The sequence below is a fragment of the Chaetura pelagica genome, unplaced genomic scaffold (genome assembly GCF_000747805.2).
Source record: "Chaetura pelagica isolate M959 unplaced genomic scaffold, ChaPel_1.0 scaffold314, whole genome shotgun sequence".
Lineage (NCBI taxonomy): Eukaryota > Metazoa > Chordata > Aves > Apodiformes > Apodidae > Chaetura > Chaetura pelagica.
Window position 1 is genome coordinate 2,812,349 of NW_009953218.1, and position 27,195 is coordinate 2,839,543.

Consider the following 27,195-nt stretch of genomic DNA (forward strand, 5'->3'; position numbering starts at 1 on the left):
ACACCCATAGGCTAGAGGGACCCCTACTAACAACAAGCCCCCCAATCTCTGAGCGTGCACAGTGAAGTTCCTGAGCATTGCTACTTCAAATGGAAGCGAGGGATAAGTCGACCAATTGTGTGTATGAGGATAAAATAATGCTAGAGAACAAGTTCCTTCTCATGTTTTTACGTATAAAAGTAGCACTTGTGTTTCGGGAAACTGAGCTTGCTCTGTGGAATACCACCCTGATCCCTTTTCTGTGCAGAATTGGATACTAAAGCAAATATCTTGACTACGTGTGTGGATCAGCTTCTTGCAGCAGTAACACATTTTTTGTTGCTGTTAGAAAGTGCCAGGTAGTCCATCATCGTTTCCTGGTCCCACTGTTGCCACTGGCAGACTTACTGAAACTTCTGCTCATCTGTGGGAAGTGAACAGTTGGTGTTCTTTCAGTGGGGCCATACAGCCCTAAATTCCTGGCTGTAGCTGACTTCCGAAGAGGCTTGACACTGGGGAAAGGATTGAAGACTTGCGGCTTCAGGTTCCCAGGCTGGGGAGATTTAGCTGGGTTTCCACTGTCACTGGACAAACTGGAGGACTCTGACAAACATTGCTGGCCGGACTGATGGGATGTTGACTCAGCATCAGTTTTGTTATCTGAAGTGAGTTCCAGTGCTTCCAGTTTTAGCTGAACCACTGACATGTTTGTACTGCTGTCTGTAGAGACTGGCTCAGACGACTGCCCATCAGTTTTGCGAGTAGTCCTGTCATCCAAACCACCTCCTTCTCTTTCTCCAAAGTCAGAATGTTTGGAAGTCTCCTCCTTTGCACCAGGACTATTTGTTTTATAGCTCTCACTCTGCTCATCTATCAGTCCTATGGTATCCCCATAGCCCAGCTGGCCTTTGGCCCTCGCAATGTTCTTTCGATGAACTCGTATGTGAGTGCGCCATGGAGAGTTGAGTTTTGTTTTAAGATCTTCTTGGGGAATGGGAGACATCTTCCCTGTGGCATGACTTGGGATATGAATAACAGCATTTTTGAGAGACCTGTTGTTCAATTTCATCTTCTTTCCTAAAAGGAGGTGGTTTATCACTGGGGAATGGTTTACCTGAGAAGGGAGGAGGCTGGTAACTGGTCCTTTGTCTGAAATAAAGTGTTTAAAAGAAACATAATACTGTTAAAGATCAAAATAAAGCAATGTTCTAAGGATCCACCACCAAATTTTATTCCTCTTGAAGTACCAAAAGATTTGTAGAACCGACTTCTATTTAAAAAAAATAAGAAAATTCACTGAATGTCTCTTACTTCAGGAAGTTGAACACAAAGTTGTTAACTTCTATAATAAAGATTTCCTGTCCTCCGCCTCTACTCCTTATCTATGGGTAGGTCCTGAGCCAGGAACATCATGAAAATAAATAATTAAAATAGCTCCTTGATTTTTTGAATTGCACTGTAACTAATAGTTTAATATTGACTTCTGATCTTACCTCTGTTTTACTTCTCTTCCAACTGTAAGAGGCAATTCAGTCCCTATGTCAGGTCCATCAAACAAGCCTCTGCACGAGGCTTGTGTGACTGGAGAACAACCAAAATATTTTTAATGGATAAATTGCACGAAATCCTTTCTACAGGGTCCTCTTACTAAACCAGAGGAGTAGACTCAGAATTAGGTAATTAGATGACACACTGATTAAACAACAAAACCAGCCCAGCATCATGATTAGTAAGATTAGAAAGGCTTGTGTCTGGAGGTGGGAGTTGGCAATCCTTGGGAATCAACATTTTACTGTTTGCACTGTTTCTGATGGCTACAGTCTTTGTTCAAAGGAAATACTTTGCCAATATTTTAAAGATTTTTTTCCTTACTAATTATGCTAATGAAAAGTTAAATCTCAATGTATTCAAATCACAGAATCCTAGAACCATTTAGGTTGGAAAAGACCTTTCAGATCAAATGCTCCTGCTGGGACAAGTTTAGACCATCTAGAACAGGAACAAAAGCTCTCAACAGTGACCCATCTGCTTGGTTCAATGCTGACTTAGAAAGATGACAGCTCAGTGGGGAGGAATGTCTGGGGTGGGCTGTGTGCAGCCTGCACACCCACTCAAACCTTCAGCTGCGCTATCCATGCGACCCCCCGCCTGGTTCCATTTGACAGCTGGGGAACAACAGGCCCCCACAGGGATTGCTGAATAACAGCCTGATGTCCTGCTCCCTCCTCACAGCAGGGTCATTATGGCTAGGTAAGCTGTCAGCCACAGTGGAATCTCTAAGCCAGCTCTTCAGCTGTGTACTTGGCCATGCCCAGAGGAACTCAGAGGAGTTAGGATAATATGGACCAGATAGGAAACTACCTGCCACTTGATCTGAACTGTACTCATCTCCTTATTTCACTTTTTCCAGTGCATCAGTTAGTCAATTCCAAGAATGCCAAAGATTTAAAGTTCTTAATCAGAGAGGTCAATAAAATGCACCCAGATAGCAAAGACACTTTTAAATACCATTGTTCAGCTGATCCCTGGGACCTAAAAAAATACCAGGGTCGTCATCTTCAGATCCTGACAAAAGAAGAAAAAACATCACCTTCTCATTCACAATCTTCCTGTAGGAAGTGGAACCCACTTTACTGCCAATCTGTTATATACTCCATCGCTCTCATGTTTTGTCTGCTTGGTTAAATGTAAAGTAACTTTGTTTGCCTTGTCTCCTATGATGAAGTTAGCCTGTAATCTATCAGTAAACGAAGCATGTTTTGGTAGGTTACCTGCTCTGATATATACATGGTGAACCTGCTGTTGCTGCTTCTTCTTTATCCTGGAATATTGCTTTTTCAGCGCATTAATATCAGTGGTCATACGCTCCATCATCATGCTGTTAAAAGCAGCATGATACTCGCTTCGGCAAGAGTCTATTGCTCCTGGACTCAGTTCTGCAATGTTACTGGAACCCAGACTTTGTTCTTCATTCTGATCTGCACAGAGTGGAAATTAAGTGGAGTAGTAAATTGGCATGCTCAAGAGTTCTGCTCATTATCTATGACGGAAATCTATGTATGATTCCTATTGTCTTATTTACCTGTAGCCTTTAATTCAAAAAATATTATAATATTGATAATAAAGCTGCATTAACAAATCTGCTCTGTTTATAGTAAGAAGTATTGCATTTCTAGAACTACTGCTTAAGAATAACAAGGGTTTGAGGGGAGTTTAAAGAGTTAAAAAATAAATTGACATAGCAATGCAAAGCTATAAGCAGAGTCCCTCAATTTACCCAGCAGTACATCAAGCCATCACTAAAGTAATTCATAAACTTGTTATTAAAGACACTCAATTGATGGAAGAGGATGTTAATAATGCAAGTTACAAAATACATGACACTCAAGCCGGCAAGAGACTGAACAACCAACTTAGTGATACCAGCAAGAAGCATCAAGAAACAGAGCACCACAGGGAGAAAGCTGCTGGTAGCAACCAAAGGGACAGGCACTGAGCAGCTGAGGATCAGACACCTTCAGAGCACCTCTGACCAGCAGCTGCAGAGCAACAGCAGCAGTGCAATTTATTTTCACAGCTGTTTCTGATGCATCACCAAACTGACACTGCAGGGTCAAGGGGGTAAATCTTTTTCCAGGGATGTTTGTTTGTCTTTGTCTTAGTTTGCAACAGCAGTTTCATGTTCTGACTAAGTGCTAGCTTGAAGCAGCAGGTAGAAGAGACAGTTGTCAGGAAGGGAAAAGCAAAACACCACAGCAATCAAGAGGAAAATCGCAGCTTATGGGTCTCAGCAAAACAAAGCTACAAGAATGATGATGAATAATTGGACAACAGCAACTACTACATCAGGCTGAGTTTTTTTTAGGGGTAAGGTAGGGGTAGGCTGGGGATAATAACTACAACCTCTCTTTGGGTATCATGAAATCACTGTTGATCCAGTACATAAAGACTGCTAAAAGTTACCAAATTATCTGCCTCTCTTGTATGGATCAGAATTTTGTGCTGCTTGTAGAGCTGGCACAGATGAACATACAATTCTGTCATAAAACTTATTTCCATGTGGAGGGATTTGAAAAATAGTTTTGTCTGATGTTTTGTCAGAACACCCTAAACTATACCCAAATTTATAAAAATACACCCCAAATATATGACAGTCTGAAACATTTGGCCAATAGGGCAGTGAAATGACCTGCAGAATTCACTCACTGCTGAGAGGTTTCAGTGTAGTGATAGGACAGGAGGTAATGGTCCCTGTAAGACTTTCCCTCTAGTCCCTTCACCAGCCTCTGGACCTACTCCAGCACCTCAATATCCTTCTTGAAGTGAGGGGCCCAGAACTGGACACAGTACATGAGGTGAGGCCTCACCAGTGTTGTGTACAGGGGGAGAATTACATCCCTACTCCTGCTGGCCACACAGTTCCTGATACAAACCAGGATGTCATTGGCTTTCCAAGCCACCTGGGCACACTGCTGGCTCATGTTCAACCGGTTGTCAGCCAGTAGTTCCAGGTCCCTCTCTGCTGGGCCACTCTCCAGCCACTCTTCCTCCAGCCTGAAGTGTTGCCTGAGGTTATTGTGGCCAAAGTGGAGGACCCTGCACTTGGTCTTGTTGAATTTCATGCCATTGGCCTCGGCCCATTGATCCAGTCTGTCCAAGTCCTCCTGCAGCTTCTTCCTCCAGAAGCTACAGATGATTTCTGCAAGGTCATGCAGATTTAACTACACTTTCCAAAATGAAAAAAAAGCACTTTTACCTTTCATCTGTTTTTGGTATTTTTGGAGCTCTGGTGCCAAAAACCCACTTAATGGTCCAAGACAGCCAATTGCGTTGGCAATTGAGTCTTCATCATCTAGGTCATTCTCCTCATCACTATCTCTGATTCTGCCAAGCCTTCTGTCAATTGAGAATATAAGAAAAATAGAAGAGACATTATTAAATAAAGCCTTTATCAAACATCTTCATCTTCTTCAGGAGCACACAAAGCCACCTGCTTTTTGTCTACTTGTGTAGTGTAAGCAATAACCCTATATGCCCTAAGCAGTGCATTTCAAACTTACCCTGAAAATGAAGTTGATTTTACAGCTGCAGGGAAAGGAGTAATGTTGTATGTGTATTTCTCCCTTAATTCTGCCAGTTGTGGGAAAGGAAACTGAGCCATGGTATAAACAGTCTATGGGGAAAAAAAAAAATGCAGCTTTAAAAACAGTCATGTTCATTAACAATTCCACAAAAGATTTCTCCACTGATAAGACTTTCACAGTCTTGCAGGATTAAAGGCTGCACATTCTCTTGTGCTGTAAGGAAACTGAAAAGGTCTAGTTTTATTATTCACTCAGTATTTCCTGTAAGAAAAATTAAGACTGACTCACTAGAAAAACACATGGTTCAGAGGGAAAAAAAATAAAAACTGAACCAGTAACATAAGACTCAGGGTTCTTACAAAGTCCTCTACTTATTTACTAGTAATTGCCAATCCTCTCCTTGCCAGCACACCAGAAATTCTCCTCCTTCAATTATTATTTCACTTACATGAATGCATCACTGAGATTTTGGGGATCCTTCAGAAGACCTGTGTTTCTGCTCCTGCATTCCACAAAGTCCTGACACTAGCATAGAGATGAAAGAGCAGAACCTCACTTGATGTGGACTCTTAACAGATTCATTACTTCATCTGGAGGACTCAACACAATCCAGCTAACTTTTCTCCTCTCAGTTTCTGGTTTTGGTAGTTATTTTGGGGACCTGGGGGTCTTCTGTGTTGTTTATTTGGTTTGGTTTGATTTTTTGCTGGGTAGACTACGCTTTATTAAAGACATTTGTTCTATGGCGAACAAACAAACCTGTCTGCAACTCCCTGAACTCAACACGTAGTCCCTAGAACTTAGAACAAGGCCATAAAAAATCAAATATATTTTATCTACTTCCAATACTCAGAGTTAACGATGATAAACAGTTGCAAATGCACTTGCTTTCAGCATTATTTTTGCTTTAAATCATTTTATAACAACAGAAGGTGTGTCACCAGCCCACCTGACTTAAATATACATCGTATGCATTGCAACATCACTGCTAGTCTATTCCTACCTAGTTTAGTTGTCTTATTTTTCTCTGCTCTTTTAAACTTACAGCTATTGAAGACTTTCAAATAACTGAGACATGATTCATTTGGACCATAAATGTCAGAAGAAAAAAACTGTAGCAATGTAATTTCTCAGAGTTTCTCTGAAAACCCATAGCTTTTCTGCATTTTTAAATGTCTTCTGAAAGACAGAATATAAAAATTTCTCATTAGCTGCGATAAAAAATTTTCACTTAGATATTCTTTCCTGTGCTATTAAATGTCAGTGACATTTTTATCTGAAGGCAAATGACCTCAATTAAGATGAAAGGAAATTTTTGAACAATTTCTCCATAAACCATTCTTGAACTTGTCTGTGCTAAATACACTAAGAAAAATGGCCAATAGTAATTCAGTACTAGACAGCACTAGAACTTTCCTGACAGAAGAAGAAAAAGAAATGTTTCACCTACAACAGTGATGTAAGCAGTGAGGAGCAGGAAGGACACTCCTGGCTAGATCAGGCACAGAGCAACCGTGCAGCTCAGTTTGAGCCATGCATGGGCTATAAGGCAAGGAGAATGACTACAAAAACTCAGAGCCTGAACTGAAGCTTTGCCACTCTATGAAACTGCACTGCTACTATGAAAGACAAATACTCACTAGAGCCTAAACAGTGATAGCCTGACACTCTACCAGATGAAGGAATGCTATGATCAGAAGAAAGACCTACATCAGCCCAACCTGTCTGCCTGTTTGTTTGACCTCCACCACACTTTCCTGGGTTTTTTCTCCCCATATGTGTCAACTCTCTTCCTTCATCGAGAATGAGGTGTGCCTGGAATTTATTTCTACTCTTTATGTCAACAGCCTTTACAGGTAACTTGTTTCATATGCTGGTTACCACTGAAATGAAATGGTCTACTCCAAGTCCTCCATTTACTTCTTGCACCTACTGTTTCAGATTATATTTTTAGCTTTTGCCTGTCTCCAATCTGTGTTTCTTCCAGATCCTGTGAAATCTATTTAGCTTAGCATACACATTTTAACCTCAATTATTTGTTTGTTATCAGATTATAACTGAAACCCTACTTGCCTTCTGGCTAAAAAATCCACAAATGTTATGTTGGTGCAAGTTCCACTGGAATCATAGAATGTTTTGAGTTGGAAAGGACCTTAGAGATCATCTAGTTCCAACCCCCCTGCATGGATGGGGACACCTCCCACTACATCAGGATGCTCAGGGCCCCATCCAATCTGGTCTTGAATGCTTCCAGGGATGGGGCTTCCACAACATCCCTGGACAACCTGTTCCAGTGTCTCCCCATCCTCACACTGAATAATTTCCTCCTAATGTCTAACCTAAATCTTCCCTCTTCCAGTTTTGATCCATTACTGAATCTGGTTATTTCAAGAGCTGCCCCACTTTGGTTTAAGGCTTTTCTCTCTTCTCACTTTTGCTTGGAGAGCAAAACAAAGGGCAAAATCAAAAGCAAACCAAGCCCAAAATAAAACAAAGTGCAAAAGTAGCAGTGAATACCACCAAATCAGGGTAACTGTCTACAGGAGATAGTCCAGAATGCTGGGTACTACAGAGGGATTACTCTCTGTTCCCCTCTACCACAGTCATCACACAGGGATGCCTCTCATTTTTCTGTTTGCTTCTCATCTCCTCTACGTTGCAATATTTTTAGGTGCACAAACTGAAGTAGTTCAGCTGCTTATAAAAATGCTCACTTTCTGAAGATACATGAAAGCATGTACTGATAAAGTAGCTCACGCTGTTCAGAATATCTGCAGGCACCTGGCATAGTACAGCCTTCTGTCTCCACATCAGAACTGAAGTTTATTAATAGGCCAATAAAAGGACAATACTGAATAAAGTATTTGTTTAACTTTGAGTCCTGAATACGCATCCCAGTCTGAAATGTCTGCAGTACTTACCCTTTGTTTACCTAAGCTGTTCAATCAGAAACCAGGAGGATGCTGTAGGCTTTCTTGTTCCTCCAGTTCCTCCATACTCTCCTCAGCTCTCTCTACTCAGAACTCTTGCCATGCAAGGGCCAAATCTGCAAAATCTTTAAGCCCTCAATCCTAGGTATATGCATTGTCTGCATGAGAGGGAGGAATTTTAAATGATAAACTTACACAAACTATACATGCAGGTGGAGAGAATGAGGACAAGAGTCTGCTGATCTACTTTAGACATCTGCTCTGTCAACACTTGCCACTGAAGGATTACCCATATCTCCCTCCTCTAACTCCCAAAGAAAGAAAACAGGCCTTTTAGAGTAGTTTGTTTTCTAGTGGCAGAGAAATGCTTGTTACTTTTTGCTGGCTTCAGTAAGCCTGGACAAGTAGTTCAGATGCCAATGTATGTGTCATGCAAGTCTAAAGAAAAGTGAGATGACTGCCATCAGCAGCCTTTACTGAAATGTGTAGGGAAGGCAAGGTAGGATAATAATCCTTTCCCAGAGCAAGATACTGATCTTTGAGCCACCTTGTATTAGGAATAAATTCACTATTCCAATAGGGGGTTAAAAAAACCAGCATTTTGAAAACAAAACAGTCTAAACATTCATCTATGCCTTACTCCTCTGAAAAAGCCTAAAGCAACTTAAAATACAGTTGCCTTCAAGCAACCTGGATCCTTTCATTAATGCAATTATTCATATTTCTTTATGTTTTTTCCTCCAACACATAGAAGACTGTTCAAATTCAGCAGCCAGGCATATGGTGGCAGTCATATTCCCTAATGGTAAAACCCCTGCAGTGCTTAATCCTCTCCACTTAATCGTAAGGAGAGCCCAGAGTGAAACACCTCAGATGGAGACTGCGCTGCCGGTGCCTGCCTGTGACTTGAAGAACGCTACCCAAACTATAATGTGGTTTCTTCAACTGAGAGGAGACACCTGAAACAGACACACTGCTTCTTTATACAGAAAACTTAAACCTGCCCTATTCTGCACATCAGTGGCAATGATATCCTACCTTAATACTCCTGCCAGTGTCACCATCTTTTTTTTTTGTTGGCTGAAGCACAAAAATCCTGTTGATTTAGTGTATTTCTAATTGCAACAGTTAAAATAACCTTCCATCCCTTCAACCAGTAAGTTACGTGTGCCTTATCTTCTTTCACACACAATGGCAAAGAAAGAAATCCACACTGCGTCAGTAAAGCCCACTTCAGCTTTCCCAACACCACTCTTTGTCACTAACATCACATCTTGATTTTCTTATCACACTTCAGACCAGGAACTGAAACAGAACAAATATGAAAAGCTTAGGCCACCCTACTCAGTATCTGAAATGCCTTGTGAGAAACCCTAACAATGATTTAAAAAGCATGCAAGTACCTCTGACCTGCTGAGTCTCTGGCTTTGAAGTAAAACAAAGCCACAATACTCACCTCTCTCATTCCTAGAGCTCCCTCATTAAACAAAACAGCAGCAATAACAACAGTAAAAAATCTGAAAGTGATCCTTTACATCAGAGCAGTACTTCACCAAACAATGGAAACATGTTATCCAAGAGAGTCAGTATTACTTCCAATAATGGGTAACAGAAGTCACCTGCTAACTACTGTAATAAATTCACCAAACTTCACATACTGAGAATGACTTTGTTCTCCTTCTCCTAAGCCATATAAAAAAAAATCAGATTAATTACGTGCTCTATATTTGCTCCCATTTAATCACCATACTCTAGCTCACCAAAAGTGAAGTCCCATAAATGTAGCATGAAGTCTTTATAAAACATCTAGTTACACAACATCTCAAGGATATCAGGGAAAAAAAGCATCAATTCAAAGCAATACAATTGCATCTGTAATACTAAAGGCTCCTCCTTTGCCAGAACATTTGTTTGCTCTCATTCAATAACATATGCTTTAAGAATTCAGGGACTGTAATTATCTATGTGTCTTTGTTTATAATTTGCTGTCGACTGTTCATGGTTGTTGGGGTTTTTTTTAATCATGAAGGATTTTTTTTCCCTTCTCAATAAACTCTTGTGTCCCACAATGTCTGCAGAATGAAAAAAGACACAATGTAGTAAGTAACTGGTCAAAACATAAAACCACACCCTAAAAATTATGACTACTGCAAGGTTCTACACGTTATTTGCTTAAGTCCAACTGCTCAAATTTTCAACTGTCAACATATATCCAATTTTTATCAAATGGAGCCTCGTGGTTCTCCATACTTAATTGATATGATAAGATTTTAGCTTTGACTGCAGGTCATCTATTTGTTTCATTAACATGCTAGCTCAACCCTGTTATCTTAAACTTTTATTCTTGGAACAGTTTACGCTTCTGCAGTATCTGAACAAAAATGTTATTTATTAGAAATCAGCCCCTAAAGGACACACAGAAAACACAAAAAATAATTACAGTGCAATTACTCACCTGCATGAGTTCATTGCTGTCAATCAGACTGTCTTCCAGCATCTCCTGGGTCAGCTTGCCCATGGTACTGTAAAACTCATCTGCAGTTTCACAACACTCTATTTGCCTACATCAAAATAAACGTTGGTTATATGATTATACACTTCCCAACAAAACCTGAATTTTCTGTCATCAGAAAATATGTGCTTCCATTAGACACCTTATTTCTTACATTTATTGCAACCCTACACTTCCAAATAGTAAAACTGTGCACATTACACTGGAAATGCTGGTGTAATAAAAGTACACCCAGAGCACAGCTTACTCTCCTGGCAGCTCATGATAAAGGATTCATGCATGGCCAGACAGGTTATTCCCTCTGCCCCTTTCACTTCTACAGCATGAGAACCAATAAATTTGGCCTCCTACTAGCACAAGGACCTCTCCCATCAGCTTAAAAAAGATTTCTTGACTGTCTCATCACTCATTCTTCACTATGCAGCAAATGGCTGAATGTACTGGTTGAACTGGATTTTTTTAGTCAGATGGGAACATATGAACCAGCCAGAAAACATTCCAGTGGAGTAAGTTCAGGTGTTATTTATACAACATTGTATTAAAAAAACTGAGCTCATATAATGCAGAATGAAGGAAAACTCCCTCATATTCTGTGTCTGAATGCTATTTCTGAATTAGAGATGCAAACTTTTTTGTTGTGTTGTTTTGTTTTTTTTGTTTTGGGGATGGGTTTTTTTCTTTGTTTGGGGTTTTTTTCAAGTTTTGCGGTGGGTTTTTTTTTTCTCCACTTTCCTTTAAATTTCTAAAAACACAGAATCACCCACTGACTGTCAGCTAGAGGAAGAGAAATATGAGTGATATGCTTGTGTGAGTAGCTGCTCTATACATGTTAAAGTCAACTGCTAAAAATCCTCTCCTGTCAAATGAAAAATGTATTTTACTTCTTAGCCCAACAAGTGCAATGCTGGCTACATACTGGAGAGTGCTCTGCAAAATACAGCTGCTGGAATGATCAAAAAAGTACATGGCCTTTTTTTCTTAAGGATTAGAAGAGGAAGCTTCCCTAGATCTTCAGTGTCCATCTGGAATAATCACTGAAGTATGAAACTCCTACTGAAATCATAGTTTAGCTAAAAAAATGCTTAAGTAGTCAGGGGGGGAAGTAGAAACAATGAAAATGTAGTCAATGATCACAGACTGTGCTTACCTTCCCTGATACCTGCATTCTCTCATGACCTCCACATACTGCTTTCTCTACAGAACCTGTTTTTAAGCTGCCCATTCCTTCAGTCTCCCTCAACACAGAAGCAGGATTCAACTGCCTGAATTTTAGGAAAAACACTTCTCACCCCATTTTCATGCCTAGAAAGACAGTCTTGAGAAGTACAAAGATCATGAGACTATGAGCACTGTTTCAGGTCTCACTTCTTTAAATGCCCGCTTTCTATTTCTAGCAGAGAAGAAAGAGGAACAAATCAGTCCTCTCCCAGCAAAAACACAGTGCCTGGTCTTTTACTTCCTCATTTAATTCAATACCATTAATCACGAGCTTAATGAAGTTCAATTCTTGTTCAGTCTCAGCAATCATCATCTTCTGGATCTCTGGTTATCACACCAGTGTCCCTTTCTGTTAATTGCCCCAAATCTGAAAGACCTTCTCCCACTTCCCACAAAGGCAAGCAGTGTGATCAGTTTACTCTTTTTGACATATTCTTATAGATTATTCCATTCCTCCCGGTTTTTATAAAACACATTTCATTTTTGCTTTAAATTCTACAGTAAAATCTTCAAAGCGGTGACTTGATTTTTTTATCGTGTTATGAGCTGAAACATTTTTAATTACAGCTTTGAAGTGCACAGAGACCTACTGCAATAAGACCTTTTATCTAAAGGTCTAGTACAAAGTAACAAAGCCCAATGGGACTATAAATTGCTTAATCCTAATTCAAATGATTCATGCAAGTTTCGTTCCTGAACTAACAAATAAAGCCCCTAGGAAATCAGCAATCAATTAATAAATTAAAATACATTCTCATTCTAATTCTTCAGATTAAAAATCAAATATACTAAACAATCTCTCACAATGCTGCTGGCCTGCAGTGCTAACTTGTTCAGAAACAAAGAAGAAATTAAACCTTCAAGGACAAAGCTGAACATAAGTCCCAGTAATTTAGTCTCAGGGAAAAAAGGAAGATGACTGTTGACAGGCATCACAAGAAAAATTTTATGCAGTCACTGACACCAGCTGAGAAAAGTTTCCAGCTGAACTAACATCTGTTCAACCTGTCAGAGCTCACACCTGAATGCAAATATTTCCTATGATATCAAAGGAAGAACTAACCATCTATTTTGTTCTGTCCAATGTGGTCACTTTCCAAGGCCATAAAGAACTACAACAGAAACTTGGCTAGAATGTACCTAAAAGCAGAGAATTTCAGGAAAAATTGTTTGCAGGTCTTAACAGAATATGACTGTAAAAGACCAAATCATTCTCTTACAACACGGAACTCTCTTCTTGGGTACAGCCAATGGACTAAAATCCTTTGGTGTACTGAAGTGAATATAAGGGAATTAACATCTCCAGCTTCAGATAGCCAAGAAAATTAGCCAGTCACACTCAAGTCTCTCTGTTTTTCCATAGAGTATTTACCAGCTCCCTCAGAGGTTAATGCTCTAGAAAGTCCAACCACCTTTTAGAACAGCATGAAGACATTATACCTAGATAATGTAAAGAGTCAATTCATTATCATGATTTGTGCAGCTTTTAAAAATAGATTCGTTATCCTGAAAAATTGCATCTTGTTTAAATGGGAAAACTGACTCTTCAGATAACATAAGCTGCATACACTGTACATACTCAAAAGAAAAATGTGATTAAAATGACCACTTACTCTCCTAGCTTTGCCCAGATAGCCAAAGCTACTCTCAGTATAATTTCAGAGCCTTCAAAGAATACTGAATCCCAGATCTTCAGAACTGTATGGTTAGGCAGACAAGTGGCAAAGAGGGTCAGAAACCACTGCATTGTGAAGACATTTGTAAGTGGGGGTTCGTAGCCTCCTGAAAAAAAAATAGTTCTTAAAGTAATTGTAATCTGCTGTTATTTTACAAGCAGTATAAACTACATACTGAAATCCAGCAGATGTTCTAGTATGTCTGATATTGCTCAAAACTTACTGAGCCTGCAGCTGTCCAGAAACGAGCTGAGAAAAAGAGCAATGGAAAAAGGACATACTTGGTCACCTTGCATTCTGCCACACTGCAAAAAGCTCTAAACACCAGCACTGGTTTTGGAGCATAAACTATGCATAACACCAAAATACATTTTTTTCCTTATATCAGGAAGATTGATTTTCCTTCCCCAGTACCATATGAGCTTAAAGCTTTTATGAAAAAAACAAAACCAAAACACATGCGCTGCATTGCGTAGAAGTTTTTATCTGTGTGAAGGTTAAGCTGTCTCTGTAAAGTCTTATCTATTATTTTAAAATCCTGATGTACTGCCAGCTTAGCAGAAGCAATTGTGACACATTCAGTTTTCCTTTTGTCTTGCTGATTTAGTATTTCTGTCTGAAATTCGGAAGTTTTACTTTCTTGTCATGCTCGGAGAACACTCTGTGCACCCTAGTATAAACTGATGCACTGAAGGTCATGACCAAAGAGGCTGCTGCCTGAAAATGCTTTCAAACAGTAACTAGATCCTTGATACTCCTTTGTTTCTATGCAGTTTGGGCAGCCTTCCAGTACCTGCAGGGGGCCTGTAAGAAAGCTGGAGAGGGACTTTTTTACAAGGGCATGTAATGATAGGACACAGGGTAATGGTTTAAAACTGGAAGAGGGAAGATTTATATTAGATATTAGGAAGAAATTATTTACCATGAGGGTGGTGAGACACTGGAACAGGTTGCCCAGGGAAACTGTCGAGGCCCCCTCCCTCAAAGTGTTCAAGGTCAGACTGGATAGGGCTTTGAGAAATATGGTCTAGTGCGATGTATCACTGCCCATTCAGAGGAGAGAGAACTAGATGATCTTTAAGGTCCTGTCCAGCCCAAACTATCCTATGATTCTATGAAAATACATCTTCTAAGCAATAAACTCATGTAAACACGTGAATGACTATTTTTAGACCAGTGCTCAGATGAAACAATAGCAAAAAGGAATTAAATGATCTTTTCTGTTGAACCTACCTCCACTTTCTCTGTTAGCAGCTCTTTGCAGGGTATCTAAGTGCTGAGACAGTTCAGGGAGCTTCATTCGTAAAAGATCTCGGAAAACAGCCATATCCACTGAGAGAGCACGGAGATTATTGACAAAATAGCTATCAGGAAGCACCTTATCAATTAGGTAAATCATGATCTGTGGAAGGAAATTAAATACAATCCTGTAGGACTTAAAGGGCCAGTTATTTTCTAGGAATAACAGAAAAAATAAATAGAATTTGAAAGAATTTGCTGGAAAAGAATGGCTTGGAGCCAGTGGCAACACATGCCTCTGGTATCTCCATTTCTATGGAGAAAAAACATCACTTTCAGTATACATAGGTACACTAGGTATCCACAAGCAATTAAGGTGCAAAGGCCTCTTGAAGTTGTCCAGAATTTATGAACTACTAGTGACCAAAATCAGTAACACAATAGGCTACACCCCAAACTGGAAGCATTACTCAAAACAAGGGAATTTTTGACACTTTTCATGTTGTACATGTCTATGATCTTCTCCACTCTACCGGCAAGTTCTGCTGTCCCATCTCTGGCTGTTAACTGCCACAACTAGAAGACTGATTTTACAAATAATTTTCCCCCTCCTCTCCAAAATGCAAGACACTGTTTGTTAAGAAACATTCTCCACACATTTTATTGCAATGTGTTACCATGTGCTGCACTTCATCTTATCACATTAAAAGGTGCTAAATTAAGCAGCACAATACATTTTAAACAGACACCTGTTTCAAGTGAGACAGCTCAACCCTATGGGTGGCAATGTATTAACTGGATAGTGTCAGACTTTTAAGAATGATCAAATGAAACAAAGAAACATGCAAAAGCTGATGTATGTCTTCAGCCCAACAGAAGATGCCGGCCTTCACTTCACGACCTTTTACAATCTCTGTGGCCACTCTACAAACTGTATCCAGAGGGCCTGCATGTGGTCATCCCATCTGTTTCAACTCCCCATTACTCCTTCCATAAAATTTCCAACAAGCACCCTTATTGCCCATTTCCTCTTAATGCCTGGGAAGAGTACAAACAGAGAGGAGATGCTTGAGACAAAGAAGAATCCTTCTTTCAATCCCTCTCTTTTCATAAAGATCATAAGATAAAAACAACTTGGCAGACACTGCACTTCCAAAAGCATCACCTTACACAGTATTACTGCTCCCTTCTCTCTCCCAGACTGTATGTGACTCTACACTAGCACTTGTCCTTGAAAGACTTTTTTGGGAAATAACATTCTTCTGTTCCATATTCCATGTAGCTTGGTAGTCAAGACAGGTCAATCAATAGCTTTTACAAATGCTTTTTTCTGTTGTTGTTTAGTTTTAAGGATTGAAAGCAAATAGGTGATCAAAACATGACAGACAAGGAAGCTGGAATCTCGTTTTGTCAGATGCATTCTCTCATCTGTGCTGAATACTGGGACACCTCACTGTCTTTTTAAAAGATGCTTTCTTTTGTTCAGATATATTTCGATAATTTAATACAGCAATTTTAATTTAGAAGTGTGCTGTTTGTGTTTTCATTAATTTCTTACAACAATAAACCCCTACGAAATTAAACCATTTCATAAAGGCTTTTGCTCCCTTCCCATTGAGTGGTGTGAGTTCAGAAATCTCAGATATATGAGATCATAGGAATGCCTGGCTGGGTACCGACTGAAGCTACCATGTCGGCTCCCATGCTGTTAAAGCCTCCTGATGTCCATAGTACCAGCCATTCCCCAGCCTCTGGGAGACACTTCCCAAACACAGAGCTTTGTTTACAACGTCCTTCCCAGAATGTGGACTTGACTGGCAAGCCCTGTGAATCCCCTTGCTCCCTTAACTCCCAGGCTCTGCAATAACCCAAACACCATTTCCCCACAGCTCCAAGGGCAGCTTTGCAGGCAACAGCCTCTGCAGCTGTTCCAAAGTCACTCCTCACTTGCTTTAGATGGCACAGTGCCTACAACAGCAAAACAGCCACATGCTCAAACAATTCCTTTTGTCTCCCTAGGACAAAGAGCCTGACAGTGCTCTCAGTAAAAGTCAATCCACTAATATAAAGGATGAACACAGTTCTTAAAATCAACTTGGACTTCATAAACCTTGGGCAATCATATTTCCTATATTATAATGTTTTAGGAGCTCCTGGACAGTGTAAGTTCATAATAAAATGTTAAAACAAGTGAGGAAATTTTTAGCAAGAATTAATGAAAGGAAATTTTACTCTCTGATATGAAGTAGGCATATGATGGTATTTTCATACTATTACAGGCAGCTCTCTAGAATGAAGTATTAAATATCAGCTAGCTGGACTCCACTAACAAAAACTTTATATTTTAGGAGCTCTGAGTGAATTTAAGTATTTACCTTATTTAAATAATTGTCTATGGCAAAATGAACAGCTCAGTATCTCAACAGTCATCTTTGACTAATTTGACCCCAACTCACACATAGGAGCAAGCTGACTTCAGGAAATTTGCACATGATCATGGCAAACCTTAAAGCATGCCTTGTAGTAAACTGTACTTCCATTTTCTGACATATGATCAATTTCATTAAGCTTTATTTTAATTAGAATAGAAAAAGCCTAAAAAATTCAACACTGTGTGACTAATGTATAGCCCAGAAAGTAGCTTCAAGGTGATTTATTTTAATTTAAAATACTTTGTTTTTTCCTAGAATTTGCTTTGAAACGCAGCAAACATGAACTGCCTCGCATTCCACTGCCACACAAGAGGCTGATAATTAAATCTGAAGGTTTCAGCTAACTAACATGGGATTTGGGATTGTGAGATAAGATATTTTAAAACCAGTTGCCATGTTCCCATTTCTTGTCATTATGGTCAAGATGTCATCTGTTTGTTAAAAAAAAACACAACAAACTGGTAACATTCACACTGTTCACTTCAGCTCAGAAAGAATAACAATCTGCAGATATAAATTGGTTGACTCCTTTGTGTCCTGCTCTTTTAGGCTGTCATGAAATCAATGCACTGGTTTATTCTGAAATTCACTAATTAAAAGCAATCTTCAACACTGGAAGAAATATAATATTTACTCACTTTCAGGGCATCCCCTTCATTGCCCTCCATTACTTCCAGAATAAGTGCAGCCAATATGTTGAATCCTTGACAATAACCAACAGATTTATTCCATCTGGCATAAGCCAGCAAAACGCGTTTTAACACCACTCGATCTTGCTCTGCCTCCTGGCCACAGTAAGAACTGCAACCAGTTCGGTGAAGGTCCTTTAAAGGGGGGGAAAAAAGGAAAAAAAAAAAAGACAGGAACAGAGAGAAAAGATGTGCATTTTCCTTAACTTTTCGTTCTCCCGCCTGCCCCTCCCAGTCCTTCTTCCACCTCCACTCGCCCAATACATTCTCCCAAAGCTGATGATGTTTCTTTTTTAACTGTAAACTTCTAGCTTAGTGAAGAGAAATAGGCTCAGCAAGCTCTTAAGTAAACATGTTACCTAAAGTCAGTATACAGTAATTGTTTCCCAGGTTAACACTAACCAGACCAGTGCAGAAGAAGGACCAAAGAAGTTAAAGAAAAAATTTTCATGAGCCAATGGGAATTAAGGTGTAATTTTTGTCAAAGCAGTTGCAGAGACCAAAATAAATGCAAATTCCATCTATTTAAAAAACAAAAACCAAAAACAACCTTCCCTTTTCATTAACAACATAAAATAAATGAGCTGGCTACCTTTACTATCTGGATGCCCATAGAGTCATCATCAGGATTACTTCTTTCATTGAAGGTGAAACGCATGGTTTTATCCCAGTCAATGGCAATACTGTGCAGGTACTGATCAGCTAGGGTCAGCCAAACCTACAAACACACAAAGCAAGTCACCAAAAGAAATTATTTCTCAGATAAAATATAAAAACAGTTTTCATACATCCTGTCAGACAAACCTTGTCAGTTTCCCCCAGCTGACATCTGCTGTTAGGCTTGAAATATACATAACCGTATCTAAAACCATTTGTGCACAATTAAAATAACACCTTGCTCCCTAAAGCATAAAGGAAGGAATCAGCATTAAGTGTCCACATCTGTGAACTGCTCACAAAGATGCAAGTGAGAAACTGAATCCACATGGACTCTCCAAGATGGAAGCAAGCTTTCCTACCAGGACCCTCCTTGTCAGTTCAGCTCTTCTAGCCTCTTCACCAGCAAGGAGTTCTAAGAGGTAACACTGTGGCTGTGTTTCCTCAAACCCAGCCATGGATCTGTCTCCTGGAAAGCCCACAGAAGAAATCTAGTGGTGCTTCTCATTACCAGAGGTCTCTAATGATCAACTTTGCAGAAGAAACAGGATCTAGTGTTAACCATTTGGGATTGATCTCAAAGTACCACATGGATCAGAGTAAGCTACTCTTACAAGAGGGCTTTCTCAACTGTTGGTGCTACAGGGGGTTCTGAAAACAAACATTATTTTTAAAGCCTAATAATTACCAGAAGAGATTTATGCATGTGTATCTAAGACAAAGGCTGGGCCTTTATTACACATTTGAAAAGTTCCTGAATCATGAAAGATACATGACGTATCACACAAAGACAACCAGTAAAGGATCTTTCTCTTTAAGAAACTCAAAGAAATCATGAAACCAAACTGGCCAAGTTTTATGTCAGTTATTAACACACTCAAGTGAGAAAAGCAATTCAGACACTTCCCACAGATTTAAACACGTAGATAGCTGCATGATGAAGGAATTTATAGACAGCTCCCAGAATCTCATGTTTTCTCATTTAAATGTCCCTTCCCACACATTTGCAAAGCCACCCATGCAGAGAGGAATGCTGCTGTTCTGCCTCCCAGCAGCCTTTGGCACTGGTGACATCCTACTGATGCTGTTTGACTGGATTCTTTCTTTCTGCCAGCCCCAGAAAACAAATGTCACATGCCACAGCAATAATGCAGATGTCACCCTTCTCCTTCTGCTGCCAGCAAAGGAGGCAATCAGCATGCTGCCAACACAAAATGTTTCCTTTATTTTGGTATCAATCTCATTAAAATAATTGTGAAACCAGAGAATAGCAGTGGAAAGACAAAATCCCTTTTCTTAGCGCTAATTCTTTGGTTAGCATCATGTGGTCACTTGTGAGCAAACACAGAGATGGGCAGAATGCAAAGGAAAAGAGAGATCTGAGTTGGATGATGTGGCAGAGCATACCCCAGAAAGTCTGCTGATGACACAAAGCTGGAAGAAGTGACTGATAAGTCCTACAGCACCTTGCCAGCCCATTTATCCAGCCTGTCAAGAACCTCATGAACTTCAACAAGGAGAAGTGAGGTGTCCTGCACCTGAAGACAAACAAGCACAGGCACCCGTATATGCTGGGGACCATCCAGCTGCAAAACAGCTTTGCAGAGCTGGGGGTGCTAGTGGACAAACAGTTGATGATGAGGCAGCAATGTGCCCTTGTGACAAGAAAGGCCAAAGGCCCTCTGGGCTGCATGAGGCAGAGCGTTCCCAGCAGGTGGAGGGAGGTGATCCTTCCCCTCTGCTCAGCCCTGGTGAGACACACCTGGAGTGGTAGGTCCAGTCAGTCCTGGGCTCCCCCAGTGCAGCAGACAGAGCTACTGAAGACAGTGCAGCAAGGAGCCACTAAGAGGATTAAAGGACTGGAGCATAAATCCCATGAGGAAAGGCTGAGAGAGCTGTGACTGTTCAGCCTGGAGAAGAGAAAGCTCCTACAGTATCTTACAAATTTATATAATACCTGAAGGGAGGGTACAAAGAGGATGGAGCCAGGCTCTTCTCAGTGGTGCCCAGTGACAGAACCAGAGACAACAAGCACAAATTGAAATACAGGAGGTTCTGTTCAAACAGCAAGGAACACTTTTTTTTACTGCAAGTGTGACAGAGCGCTGAGAGAGATTGTCCACTGAGACTGTAGAGTCTTCTTCCTTGGAGATATTCAAAAGCCATGAGGACAGTCCCTTGTAACTGGCTGAAGGTGGCCCTGCTTGGGCATGGGGGTTGGATTACATGACCTCAGGAGGTCCCTGCCAACCTCAAACACTGTGATTCTATGACCTCTGCCACTCATTTACTGCAGAAAAGTGTCTCAGAGGCTTACTGGAGTGTGGGAAAAGAACACTTCAGGAAAGAAAACAGGCTGTTTGATGGATTTAATGATTCGCTGGAGTTGCAAATTAAAAGTAAAAGCATAGTGATGTGAGGAAAAGGATGCCACTCTAAGACTTCCATTTCCTTCTCCCCTGATTTATGAAGAGGGACAGCCCCGGTTAGAAAGACAGCAAAAAGAAAACAGGAAAAGGGAAACGAATCTGATGCGTCAAAAATACGTGTGACTCAGTTTTATAGAAAAGATGAACAGACATGCATTTTTCGAAACCAGGGAACTTCTATTCTAACATTGCTGAAGAAAACAATAAAGCAAGTTTAGGAAAATCCCACGCTGGACCTTGTCTTGCAATACTAACCCAGTAAAATTTTTCATAATTGGCACACTCTACCACTCTACATCACTGACTCTGAACTTCCCTAATTTAGGCTGTCTGCCTTTCCCCCATCAAATGTTTCTTTCATTCTTGTCAGCACTAGCAGCTATCAACTTCACCTTCATAGCATGACAGCCTACTCTGCAGATTTGCTCTCCTTTCAGTTGATCTCCAGCTGCGGAGGCAGCAATTCCTTGAGACTGACAGAACGAAGCAACAACATCTGCACCAGAATCAGTTACCTAAGTCTCAAGCAGAAAGAGCTCAGCTCTTGAAAACACCATTTTCACCTGTCTCCTCAGCCTCCCACCTGCTCTGTGAGGTTATCAGTGAAGAACATGAACTAGGAAGAATCCCCAGTGTAACTTAAAGCTTCCAATATTTGTGAAAAACCACTGATGCCATTCACCTCTCTCCCCTGAAGAACCCACAGGCAACATCCGACAAAGTGTACAGGTCTACGTACCTTTCTCCGCCATTCTTTTGGTATTCCTGTTGGCAATCTGGCCACTGCTTTGAGTGCATCATGCCACTAAAAGCAAAAGCATCCAAAAATGTATAAAATCCACCATTTAATGCAACAGGATAACAACATTTATGACACTGGAGACACGCACATTCATTTCATTTTACTGCACACATTGCAGTCCAACTGCTTAATCCACCCATGGGGAAAATGTAGATGCATTACTTAATAATACAACAAAAAGGTAATATTCCAGGACACGGAGACTTATGAAGTATCTGAGTAAACAATGAAAGCCTATTGCATTTTCCAAATACTAATAAAACAGCTCTTGATGCAATTGCAAACAATATGCTGACACTGATGAACTTTTGAACTAGGGCAAGTACCCTGATAGAAGAGAATCCAGACCTCAAGAGAAAAATTAATCGAATTACCTGCTGAAAACCATTTTGACCTAAAGATGGTTCAAGAGTGAACTTCAATTTTGTATCAACCCCTAGAAACAAACAGGAAAAAAAAAAAAAAAGGTCATTATTTCCATCTAGCTTAGAAGAGGGAAAAAAAACCCCAAACCAAACAAAACCACAATTGAAATACAATTTCAGCTACATGTTTCAATAATTACACTTCAACCTGTTTCTGTGAATTATTGCCTTCACAGTGATCTCAAGGCAAATGTTAAGTAGTACCTGGACAAAATGTTTTTAAAATCAGTAATACCCTCTTTAGTGATGAAGTTGGGCACAACTAATTTCACTAAAAATCACAGAGTTAACTATTTTTCAAACTAGATCTGCACACGGCCAACTATTATATGCACAGAAAAAATATCTACAGGGACAGTTTATTTCCTTTTATTTCAACTTCTTGACATTAAATTACTCAAAACTCACTTCTAAGTTTGGGGTGCTAAAATTATTTCGTTGCTCAGAATATATATATTTACAATGGCTCAGAATATAAAGCACGTTTGGTCAGTATTCCCATTTAAGCTTAGATGTTGGCCATATGAGCAAGTTATTTTAATTGGTATAAAGATGCCTGCTAATAAAATACTATATAAAATGGCAGGATCTCGGGTTTAGCCTACACTGGGTCATGCCATAACATGAGGCACAGGCACACTTGCTATTTATTTGCTTTACATCCCACATTTTGGCGGTTCCAGGTCCCTGCTGCTGGAAGTGCCGCTGTCCAGAGCCCGGGTGCTGAACGCCGCGTCCCATCCCTCCCTCAACGCCTCTGGCATAAAGAACAGAGCCTTTCTTCATTTGTCCTCCATCATTTAATACCAAATATTGCTCTATATTTAAAAGTATAGATTTTTTAATTTCTAGAATATCAAGCCAAACGTTTTTAATATATAACCCGTGCATGTGTGTGTATATATATATATTAGAAAACAAACGTATTTTAATCCTGCAAGGTTTTAGGTATATGAAAATCCATGCTAACCAACTCACCAGTAATACTCAGTGCTTTTGAGAACTAAGCCTGCGAGTCTAAGAGAAACCCAAACTGTAGTGGCATTTGCTAGTTATGGAATGTAATATGCCTTTCAGCATTTGCATACTGAAGTGGCAGTAAGTAATTTTAAAACCTAAATGCTTAATAAATACAGATTTAAAGACAAAGCCTTCTCCTTCAAGGCTTCTCCCAACCTCTTCCCTTTTGGTAGGGGGGGGGGAAGAGAAAGAAAGAAAATTCACACAAAACCTAGTACTGTTTAGAATTTTAGCATTTTAGAATTGCATCATTGAGACATGGGGCTTGGCACTTTCCATTCCCTGCGTCAGGTTTAAAAGACATGCTTGTCAGATCTAGCAAAATAAAAGCTTTAAACCGTAATAGAATTCTTTAATGTTTTTCAAGGCATTTAACAGTTATTCCTGGAAGTAACTGTTTATTAGTATTCTTCCCCATAACTCCATGACACTCAGCAGGGACTTCTAATAGATAAATCTCTTCATAATAATTCAAAGCCATGTAACAATGCCAGTAACGTACTAAGATGGAATTGTATCACATTTGCTGTAAATGCAAAAAAGTGAGTCTCGTTCCCAAGCAATCTAGTGGTAAGCACTGGAAAACCCTAATACACACAAAAAGATATCACGACCAAGAGCTCTTTTTGTTAAGGTAACAGATGTTGACATGTTATCTAACACTGCCTCGTAGCAAAGAAGCAATAGCTTTCCAAAATAATCACATATTCATTTCCAGCTCAGCAGCCAAATATTAAATCACAGTTTTCTAAGACTTAGAGATCCCAGTAATCATTTCACTCTTTGTCTTATAAATTTCAGAAGAAATATGCAAGAAGAGACAGCCAAGTCTGCAAAAGATCAAGCACAGTAAGATATAACCTCAGAATAAGGTCAAGTATCATTTCCATGAACATCCTGACCACGGAGTTCACATTGAGGCCCAGAGAGCTCTCTCTCTTGATTTAATGGGACTGAAATGAGATTCTTGAACCTCCATCCACCACAGCATTTATTAAAACATGACAAACAGTTATGATGGCTGTGAAAATTACTAGAAATGAGAAGAACATGTGGCAACACCAGACTACACAGTGCACTCTCTTTGGTATGGCAAGGTCAGGCCGCATTCTGTAACCTCTACTAGAAGCCACTATTGTCTGTGTCCCCTTACTTGTTCCTAGTTAGAAATAATCTCAAAATCAAACTATGGGATGATTTTGTGACAGGGGAAGGGAAGAGCCATGGGAAGTGAGCCACAGATCATACAGGAACAGTTCATTCCTATCCATTTTAAAGAATTTACCTTTCCTAAAACAAACAAAATTACAACCTTGCTCAGTAAGAGAACAGCAAGTAAACAAGAAGAAAGAAGCTGCAAAATACAGACAGAGCAAGGAAGGCTATACCCACCCAGGAGCTCCTTGGGGCAGAAAGGCAGCCAGCAAGCTGGGAGCAGCACTTCATTGCTCGTTACTTATTTCTGGCACAAGAACCATCTTGCTATGTGCAGTTTCTGCCCACCTCACTGAATTTGTCCTTGGACTTCAGAGCTTCAAGGAAATTAACGCCTATCCCTTTTCCAACCTCTCTTGGTTTCCCAAACCTTCCTATCTCCATCATTCCCCTTTTCCTATGCAATCTCCCACCCCTACACATACTTTTTCCTTTTTTCCCCCCACTCAATTCTATTTTCATCCTGTCCACTTTTGCCTGCATCATCACCAGCCTTTCCCCAAGGGCTCTTTCCATATACCATCTCTTCTCCCTTACACTTCCCTCAGCTGCTACCTCTTACCAGCAACTCCTTCAGTTGTCTTCCCCCCACAAACTTAGATTCTTCAATAGCTTCTTCCCCTCTCAGCACCCCACAACCGTCCAACCCTAACACAGACATTCTGCTCATATTTTCCCTGGATTTTCTCATGTTTGTCAATCCTTCATCTCTGGGCTGTGTTCCTCTCCATTATGTCAACACATGCTCTTTGCAGAAAAGACCTCTTAGGGCCTTATGGGAACTTTTCATCCCAGCTCATCTGCAAGGAGGACAGGCTGGCAGGAATACACCATCTACGCAGCAGTATTTCCCACTCTTGGTGACTCTAAGTGCTGTCAGTACAACTCAGCCCTTTTACATCAAGCCAGCCAGGCTATCGTGTCATCTGACAAATTATCACCCTCAGTTCATACACTTTCGACTGATGCTTCACACCGAAAAACTGTATTAACTCATGCAAGCAGGAGTGTTTTGGGAACATGTATTAATTATTAGCTCCCCAAATATAAGCACACACAAAAGTACATATTTTTGCACCAGTCAAATTTCTGAAGGTCTGTTCATTGCCCTTGCAACCAGGTCACCAGAAACCATTGCTGAAAAGTTATTTTGAAAAATAATGTTAAAGGAAAAATACAAAAATCCACAAAATCCAGACCAGTTAGCTTTTCCACATTAAATATACAACCACTCCTGACAACAAAAGGCTGTAAGAGGAGAGACTGCAGCCTTAGGATTCCCAAACCCTAGCAGTCTTCCACTGCACGACTAAAATCTAGCACACAACCACCTAAATGAGCCACTGGAGTGGTCTAAAATGTTGAGGTCAGCCAAGTACCTGGATGAAGAAATCAAATCCCCACTCCTCACCAACATGAAACAAAAGGATGAGGCAAATTCTGGGAATTTTTCAGAAAAACTAAACCAGAAAAAGCATAGGAAGATTATCTGTTCTGATGCATGTGTGTGAGCTTTAAAGCCACAGCTTCAAACTTACAAAGCATATCGCTGTGTGTTTTTGGCTGTACTTAAAAGCAGCTGTGGAAACATCTTCAATGGAAAGCAAATAAATATTTAATTGAAAACATATGAGGGAAAAGGCCCAAAGCAGCTTTGTGTGCAGAGGAAGTCCAAACCTGGGGGAAAAAGTGGCAACATTAACTCATTGCTTGTTTCAGGAAGATTCTTAGCCTTGTATTGTAATTTATCTCTAATTCTAAGTTTTCATCTGGAAAATGAGAAATAAAAGTAACATTCTGAGTAACTCTGCATAAAACCACTTTTGTTAGGAGCCAAAGTGCACTGAGAGCTCACTGAGTATCAAAGCACATCTAAATCAACAGTCTACAGAAACTTCTGAATACAGACACTGAAGAAAATACAAATACAAATTGAATACAAAATCTGAAGGAAACTTCATTCAGCTTATTATATGATCCTATGATTTATTTTTTTTTAAGGGCTCACTCAGTATCCTGTCTCCATTACTCTACAAAAGCATGCATGCTGAATTATATTATTGTGTTTATTTGCATATTGATTTTATGGAAACTTCAATCCAGTGGGATTTCCTAGCTTTGAGACTACGGCATTTGTGGTTATGCTTCCAATCATCTCCCCTGGTCTTTGTGGAAGCATAAGTAAAAGAACATCATTATCCAGATAACATTACCTGGGATATCAAAAGAGTCTGTGAGTCAGGAAATTTCCTCGAAAACAGCAACCCCACAAACCGACCAACCAGAACATCTCTGAGACCTTATTCATAATAAGGATCTGAAAGCCACCTCGAACACGGAACAGTCAGCACTGCGTGCATGGCACACATGCACAGCACAGCGGGAAACTGAGCCCTACACACTTCTGTGCGCTGCCCTACGGTTTCTTTAGACCTTGGACTCGCGTGCTCTGCAAATGCCTCGGATTAGGGAACAGATCAACATTTTAGCTACAAGTGACAGCTCTGCCACTGTAAATTGAACTCAAATTTCCAATACGTCAACAAAAACGCCAAATGATAAAAAAAATGTGACGGCAAACAATTAGAATCTAGTATTCTAGCCTCTAGTAATGATCACTCATCAGTGCTTCTGCTGAGAGCCCAGCTCCCGGGAGCAAACACACCGTGTTACCTGGTCCTTAAGAGACCCCGGTACTGAAGCAGGATCCAGAAAAAAACCCACCACAGATCCGCCCTTCCCCTCAGGAGAAGCACGGCTGCACGTTTAGACAACACCCTAGGGCAGACAAAGGCTGGGCGGGAGGAGGGGTCTCCGGCAAGCCCAGCGGTACCCGGTGCAGCGGGAACGGGCTGGAGGGGCTGAGGGTGCGCAGGGCCCGGCGGGGG

The 27,195-nt window shown here is 40.3% G+C and overlaps 1 protein-coding gene across 1 annotated transcript in view; it reads right to left on the bottom strand.

Annotated features, from left to right (window-relative positions):
- Nucleotides 1-346: 346 nt before the first annotated feature.
- TBC1D30 (TBC1 domain family, member 30) overlaps nt 347-27,195 on the bottom strand; it is a 50,554-nt gene continuing 23,705 nt past the window's right edge. Inside the window, exons 3-14 of the mRNA XM_009997771.1 lie at nt 22,022-22,083; nt 21,585-21,650; nt 18,352-18,477; nt 17,709-17,894; nt 14,633-14,801; nt 13,337-13,505; nt 10,449-10,554; nt 5,040-5,152; nt 4,736-4,875; nt 2,751-2,957; nt 2,488-2,544; nt 347-1,128 (exon numbers count right to left, since the gene is read on the bottom strand). Coding sequence (XP_009996073.1) covers nt 347-1,128; nt 2,488-2,544; nt 2,751-2,957; nt 4,736-4,875; nt 5,040-5,152; nt 10,449-10,554; nt 13,337-13,505; nt 14,633-14,801; nt 17,709-17,894; nt 18,352-18,477; nt 21,585-21,650; nt 22,022-22,083 — 2,183 coding nt within the window. The remainder of the gene's footprint in view (nt 1,129-2,487; nt 2,545-2,750; nt 2,958-4,735; nt 4,876-5,039; nt 5,153-10,448; nt 10,555-13,336; nt 13,506-14,632; nt 14,802-17,708; nt 17,895-18,351; nt 18,478-21,584; nt 21,651-22,021; nt 22,084-27,195) is intronic.